Below are 7,505 nucleotides of genomic sequence, written 5' to 3' on the forward strand. Positions count from 1 at the left end.
ATTTTGAATTATTTTTACTATTTAAAATAACTGTTTTCTATTTGAATATATTTTAAAATGTAATTTATTCCTGTGATTTCAAAGCTGAATTTTTAGCATCATTACTCCAGTCACATGATCCTTCAGAAATCATTCTAATATTCTGATTTGCTGCTCAAAATGTTTTATTATTATGTTGAAAACAGCTGAGTAGAATTTTTTTGATAAATAGAAGTTTCAGATGACCAACATTTATCTGAAATAAAAATCTTTTGTAACATTTTAAATGTCTTTTATCATTGCTTTTAATAAATGTAAAGCTTCTTTGCTAAATAAAAGTATTAATTTCTAAAATTTCTTTCCCCCAAAAAATTATACTGACTCCAGAATTTTGAAAGTTGTAATGTATGTTACAAAAGCTTTTTATTTCAGATAAATGCTGATTTTTCGATATTTCTATTCATCAAAGAATCCTGAAATGATTTCTGAAGGATCATTTAACATTGAAGACTGAAAATTTAGCTTTGATCACAGGAATAAATTACATTTTAAAATATATTAAAATAGAAAGCAGTTATTTTTAAGAGCCAAAATATTTCACAATATTACTGCTTTGCTGTATTCTGGATCAAATAAATGCAGGCTTGGTGAGCAGAAGAGATTTCTTTAAAAACATTTGGTTTTTAAAGAGACCCTCATGTCTGCATCATTATAGTTTTAATGCTGAAGCCTTGATTTTTCTCCAGGTACCCAATTACTATAAAATAATAAAGCATCCGATGGATTTGACCCTGGTAAAGCGGAAACTGCAACACAAACATCCTCTGCATTACAAGAGCCCTAAAGAGTTTGTGTCCGACGTGCGCCTGGTCTTTAGCAATTGTGCCAAATATAATGAGGTGAGTTGGGGGCATGTCCTTAACCTGTGTGTTGGGGGTGTGATGGGATGTTGCATGTAACAAATTAGTATTTGGAGAGCATAAAAACACTAAAGCAACACAGCATGAGAACATGTGATGGATTGCATGTGTCCACTGCCTCTTATGGTCACCAGTACTAACTATTTAAAGAACGGTTTTAGTCAAGCTGAGCATTAATCAGCTGCTGGATGTTGAGCTTGTGTTTGTCATAGGACTAACACACTTTTGTGATGTTTAATGCTGTTGAAGGGGTGTTTATTTTAAAGCATTCGTTTATTTCCAGAATAAAAAATTTCCTGATAATTTGCCCACCCCTATGTCATCCAAGATGTTAATGTCTGTCTTTTTTCTGTCGAAAAGAAATGAAGGTTTTTGAGGAAAACATTTCAGGATTTTTCTTTATAGAGTGGACTTCAATGGGGATCAGCAGGTTGATCGCAGAGCTAGTTCAAGACAAGCATTTGAAGTTGAAAAGTACATAAATTTATTTTTTTTAATAAATGACCAATCGTTTCACTAGATAAGACCCTTATTCCTTGGCTGGGATTGTGAAGAGCCCTTTGAAGCTGCATTGACTGCAATTTGGACCTTCAACCTGCTGATCCCCATTGAAGTCCACTATATGGAGAAAAATCCTGGAATGTTTTCCTTAAAAACCTTCATTTCTTTTTGATTGAAGAATGAAAGACATGAACATCTTGGATGACATGGGAGTGAGTAAATTATTAGGAAATTTTTATTCTGGAAGTGAACTAATCCTTTTATGTTGCAGAGTTTTTTGTATGATACATTTGGTTTTTGTTCAGTATTTTATTTGAACAATAGAAATGACAATCAAATGCATGACATGAATGTCAGTTTTGCAGTCGCTGTTTCTGACATTCATTCAAGACCCCATGAAGCAAACGTGACGAGTGCAAGTTTATGCATTTCCTGTTCATAGCAGAATGCTTTAATTGTAAATTTTGCTGTAACGAGAAGCATTCTCGTTAATATTGGTATAATAATATTGGTAACTTTAAAGGAAGACTCCACTTTTTTTGGAAATAGGCTCATTCTCCAACTCCCCCTGAGTTAGTAAGTTTAGTTTTACAGTTTTGAAATCCATTCAGCCGTTCTCCTGTTCTAGCGATATCACTTTTAGCATAGCTTAGCATAGATCATTGAATCCTATTAGACCAATAGCATTGCATTCAAAAATGACCAGTGAGTTTCAGTATTTGTCCTATTTAAAACTTGACTCTTCTGTAGATATATCGTGTACTAAGACCGGCGGAAAATTTAAAGCTGCGATTTTCTAGGCCGATAAGATCAGGAACTACACTCCTATTCTGGTGTAATAGTCAAGGAAGTTTGCTGCCGTAACATGGCCGAAGCAGGCGCAGTAATATCACGCAGCGCATGAAATTAGTTCCCAGCTAGGTAACTTCCAACGAGGAACGCTCCCTGTGCATGCAGTTGGTCACGTTGTGCTGCGTGATATTACTGCGCCTGCTGCGTCCATATTACGGCAGCAAACTTCCTTGACTATTACGCCGGAATGGGAGTGTAGTTCCTAATCTTATCGGCCTAGAAAAAAATCACAGCTTTACATTTTCCGCCGGTCTTAGTACACGATATAACTGCAGAAGAGTCAAGTTTTAAATAGGACAAATACCGAAACTCGCTGGTAATTTTTGAACGCGATGCTATATTGGTCTAATAGGATTCAATGATCTATGCTAAGCTATGCTAAAAGTGATATCGCCAGAAGAGGAGAATGGCTGAATGGATTTAAAAACAGTAAAACTCAACTTATTAACTCGGGGGGAGTTGGAGAATGAGCCCATTTCCAAAAAAAAAAAAAAAAAAGTGGAGTGTTCCTTTAAAGCAAGCATACATGGAGTTGGTCTGCAACGGTTTAGATCATCATGATTCGTGGATTGATTTTGAGATTTTCCAAATGCATCGCGATTCTCTCTGGAATCAATTCTGATCTTAGTTTTTAACAGAAGATGGTGCTCTAATCTAGTTTTTATACATATTCAAATGCTCGTGAAGAAGAACATTGACGAGCGTCATTTAATTGCAAATGTAAACACAGCCCATTGTGAAGACCTTTGTAATTCGCTTTAACTTTTTCAAACTTCATGAATTTTTTTTATTTTTGGTTCAAGTTTGTTTTAACATCTGCTGTTAAAAACTAAGCTTAGAATCGTTTTGTGATCAAAATCGCAACGTATATGGAAAACCTCGGAATCGATGCAGAATCATTTCTCGATTTGCATTGCATCAATTTATTTTCCCAGTCCTAACATGGAGTAAAAGCCACAAAACTCTCATTTCGATTTCATGGGGTCTTTAAAGTGTGTCTGTAAAGTGTACGTTTAGTGACTGTTAAACTGTAAAATAAAACTAAATGATGCGTTCAAACTCGCATCCAATGTACACAACTTAATTGATTTCAGTTTTACATACCTTAGAAACTGTTATTTTAGTATCATTTGAGATACTATAATACTTTTTATTAATATTTTGAATCCATTTTTTACAGTGACACATTGTTGCCACACACATTTTTTTTCACTTAATTATGTCGTAATAACGAGAGATGTCATTAAAACAACATTTTCTTATAATAACAAGATGTTATGTCAGAAATTTTGGTTTGATTTGATCATCTTCAACGAGTCATATGTGACCCTGGACCACAAAACCAGTCATAAGGTTAAATTTGACAAAACTGAGATTTATACATCATATGAAAGCTCAATTAATAAGCTTTCTATTGATGTATGGTTTGTTAGGATAGGACAATATTTGACTGAGATACATCTATTTGAAATCAGAAATCTGAGGATGCAAAAAAATCAAAAATACTGAGAAAATCACCTTTAAAGTTGTCCAAATTAGGTTCTTAACAATGCATATTACAAATCAAAAATTACATTTTAACATGTTTACAGTAGGAATTTTACAAAAAATCTTCATGGAACATGATCTTCACTTAATTTCTTAATGATTTTTGGCATAAAAGAAAAATCTAAAATTTTGACCCATTCAATGTATTTTTGGCTATTGCTACAAATATACCCCAGCGACTTAAGACTGGTTTTGTGGTCCAGGGTCACATATCCTTTGGGTCTGAATGCAATTATTGGATTAATCCTTTTGGATAAATTGGAGATTAATCCTAATAAACATACCACTACAATAAAAACGATAACATTAAAAAACATTTAAAACAGTGTATTTCTATTATACCTCCTGCAGTAACTCAAGCAGCATGCAGACAATCATGGACAAGCATGGATAATCACTTAGCTCGCTCACATAATGTAAACATATGTCTTCGATAGCAGGAAAAACATGTAGTTTTTATGACGTCATTATTACGAGAAAATATCATTTTAACAAAAAAATGTCTTAGCATGTTTTTAATGACATCTATGAGAGATTTAATTTTAACAAGAAAAAGGTGCTGTTTTAACAAAACATCTCATTACGAGAAAATATTTTTTTCAATGAGATAATTATGGCGTTTTAATGACATAACATCTGGTTATTACGAGAAAATGTATTTTTAACAAGAAAAAATGTTTAAACGACATCTCTCTGAGAGTTGACATTTTTACAAGAAAAAGGTGTTTTGATGACAACACCTCGTTATTAAAAGAAAATATGTTTTAATGAGATAATTATGCCGTTTTATTGACATTACATGGTTATTACGAGAAAATGTTATTTTAATGAGAAAAAGATGTTTTAACGATATAACATCTTTATTATGAGAGATGTCATTTTAACATGAAAAAAGGTGTCTTTAATGACATATCTCGTTATTACAAGAAAGGATGTCGTTTTAAGGAGATAATCATGCTGTTTTAATGACATTAACATCTGGTTATTACAAGAAAATGTCATTTTAACGAGAAAAAGATGGTTCAACGACATTAGCATTTCGTTATTACAAGAAAATGTGTTTTAATGAGATAATTATGCCGTTTTGTCATAACACCTGGTTATTACGAGAAAATCTAATTTTACAGAGAAAAATGTTTTAACGATGTATCTTTATTATATAATATCTTTATTATATTATATCTTTATTATGTTAAAATGACTTACGAAGTCATTTTAACGAGAAAAACATTTCTTTATTACAAGAAAATGTTTTAAGTAGATAATTATGCCATTTTGTCGTAACATGCTGTTATTACGAAAATGCCATTTTAAATATGTTTTACCGACATGACATATCTCGTTATTACAAGAAAATATGCTGTTTTAATGAGATAAGTATGCCGTTTTAATGACATAAAATCTGGTTATTATGAGAAAATGCCATTTTATCGAGATAATTATGCCGTTTTAATTACATATCTCGTTATTGCGACATAATTGAGTGGAAAAAAATAATGTGTGTGGCAGCAATGCATCACTGTAATTTTATATTTTCAGTTTTAATTTTGATTTAGTTTTTTACAATTTTGTCATTTGTAGTAGTATCTGTAACAAAAATGGTTTAAGTTTTGTTTTAGCCCAAGTCAACTATAATAACTCTGCCAAGTTGTGTTTAAGTTGTCATTTTTACCATTTAGTTAATTATGAAAGCTTTGAATGTTGTGTTTTAAAGTTTGTTATTGACGGCAAATCCCAGTCATGCCAGTAATTTGACATCTTCAGCTGCAGCCATTTTAAATACAGTGGCAATACAATCAAATTAAAGATATGATTGTTATACACTGGGATATTATAGGGATTTTTTGGCTTTTATTTTACCAAAGGATGTGTACGTCCACTTTAGTTTCAATTTCAGTGGATGGATTTGATATTATTTGATATTTGAAGTGTCTGAGTTAATCACACTGGCCACAGTATGCTTGAAATTCACAAATAGGGTGTTTATTGTGGGGGGAAAAATAGTAAAATCTTCCCAAAACAACCATGTTATAAACTGCCATTGTGATAATTTAATATGATTACTGAAATGTTATATTTGTCTGTAGATAACTATAAAATGTCACAACTTGACGACTGTGCCATTTATGTCAAAGAAGCACGTTATTTTTGAATTTGAATTATCTTTCCATCCAATTTATCTTTTTTTTTTTGTTTGTTTGTTTTTTAATATTATGAAGGCAAATCCCCTCCTAGTTTCTTTATGAATATACTGTATAAAGGTCGTTTGCTTATGCCTTCTAACTCAAAGGCATTTATTATGAGCAAACCTGAAAATTGTGCTCCTTGGACATTTTTAAATACAGATGAGGCTGTGACCTCACTGTGTGGATGGTATAAAATCTTTCTCCCCCCTTTTCTTTTGAATTTTTTTTTCTTTCTTTTGTGGCGTCGTTGCCCTTTTTAGATGTCTCGAATAATCCAGGTTTATGATGAGGAGAAACAGAGTAATGTTCAGGTAAGATGTTTCGTACACCACACCGATGGGTTCAGCAGTGCTGGCACCCGAAGCAGCCCAAAACGGGAGTTTTAACCCTTTCTGTGCTTCTCTCCTTCTCCTTCTCACCCGTTCATTTCCTGGGCCTGCATTCCACCAACTCTCTTCCCGCCTTTCCTCACATTTCCACACTCTTTCCCCTCTCCTCCCTCTTCTAGGCCGACTCGGAAGTGGCAGAGGCGGGCAAAGCCGTGAGTCTGCATTTCGAGGAGAGACTGCTGGAGATTTTTCCCGACCAGATATTCCCGGTCGTCGTGGAGAAGGAGGTGCGAGCGGAGCCCGAAAAGGACTCGGAGGACTCTGACGACGACGTCGTACAACCCAAGCGCAAACGCTTAAAAGTGGACACAGAGAAGCTGTTGCACATCAAGTGAAGAAAATGTCTTCCTCTCAAGCTTAGTCTTATTCTGCTCTCTGAAGGGCGGGATGATGCCGGAACTGACGCGATTTCAGATGCTTCGTTTATTTCATGTTCTCCCAAACCCTGACGAACCATTGTACATACAGCGTGAGGACTTCTTAAACATGCATTGTGGACGTTGGAGTCGTCATCAACGTGGATGAGGATGGGCAAATGAATCGTTGGGTGTCGATGGAGACACTTGTACAGATTTAAATAGTCTTGTTTTGGTCCGATTTAGTAAATAACATGTTTTTCTTTTTTCTTTTTTTTTCTTAAACCATGAGTTATTATTATATTTGTAAATCTATTGTGAATGATACTTTATAAATGATACACTCATCTCTCCTTACTGTTGTATGATAAAGTTTATCATATATGGATCACCTGCTTCCTTTTGCATGTGTATTTTCTTATTCCTACAGCTGAAATCCCTACGATAGGAGAAAGTTTGATCTTTATTTTCAATAAAACGGTGACCTCTGGATTGTTGGAAAGTTTATCGCAGACCCTTTAAATGAGTGTCTGTGCCACCTGACACAAAAGTATTAAAAAAAAAAAAGCATTGTTTATTTTACTCAAATAATATATTAACTACAGAATTGCCAGTGTTACATTTAGAATGGTTATAGCCATAAATGTTGAGTAAATGTTAAAGTGAATTATTTAACTTTTTAATTTGCATTTTGTCTTTAATTTGAAATTAAATACACTACCAGTCAAAAGTTTTTTTAACGGGTAAGATTTTTTTTTTTTTTTTTTGCTCACC

At 33.5% G+C, this 7,505-nt stretch overlaps 1 protein-coding gene across 2 annotated transcripts in view; it reads left to right on the top strand.

The window, feature by feature from the left end:
* Positions 1–7,205, top strand: part of trim33 (tripartite motif containing 33) — a 39,594-nt gene extending 32,389 nt beyond the window's left edge. The window contains exons 18-20 of one of the 2 annotated variants that reach the window (XM_073819416.1): positions 726–878; positions 6,247–6,297; positions 6,495–7,205. In XM_073819416.1, coding sequence (XP_073675517.1) covers positions 726–878; positions 6,247–6,297; positions 6,495–6,710 — 420 coding nt within the window. In that variant the 3' untranslated portion in view covers positions 6,711–7,205. The remainder of the gene's footprint in view (positions 1–725; positions 879–6,246; positions 6,298–6,494) is intronic. The other variant, XM_073819417.1, reaches the window with a different exon arrangement.
* The last annotated feature ends 300 nt before the right edge of the window (positions 7,206–7,505 follow it).

This window comes from Garra rufa, chromosome 15 (assembly GCF_049309525.1).
Source record: "Garra rufa chromosome 15, GarRuf1.0, whole genome shotgun sequence".
In the NCBI taxonomy this organism is placed as follows: Eukaryota; Metazoa; Chordata; class Actinopteri; order Cypriniformes; family Cyprinidae; genus Garra; species Garra rufa.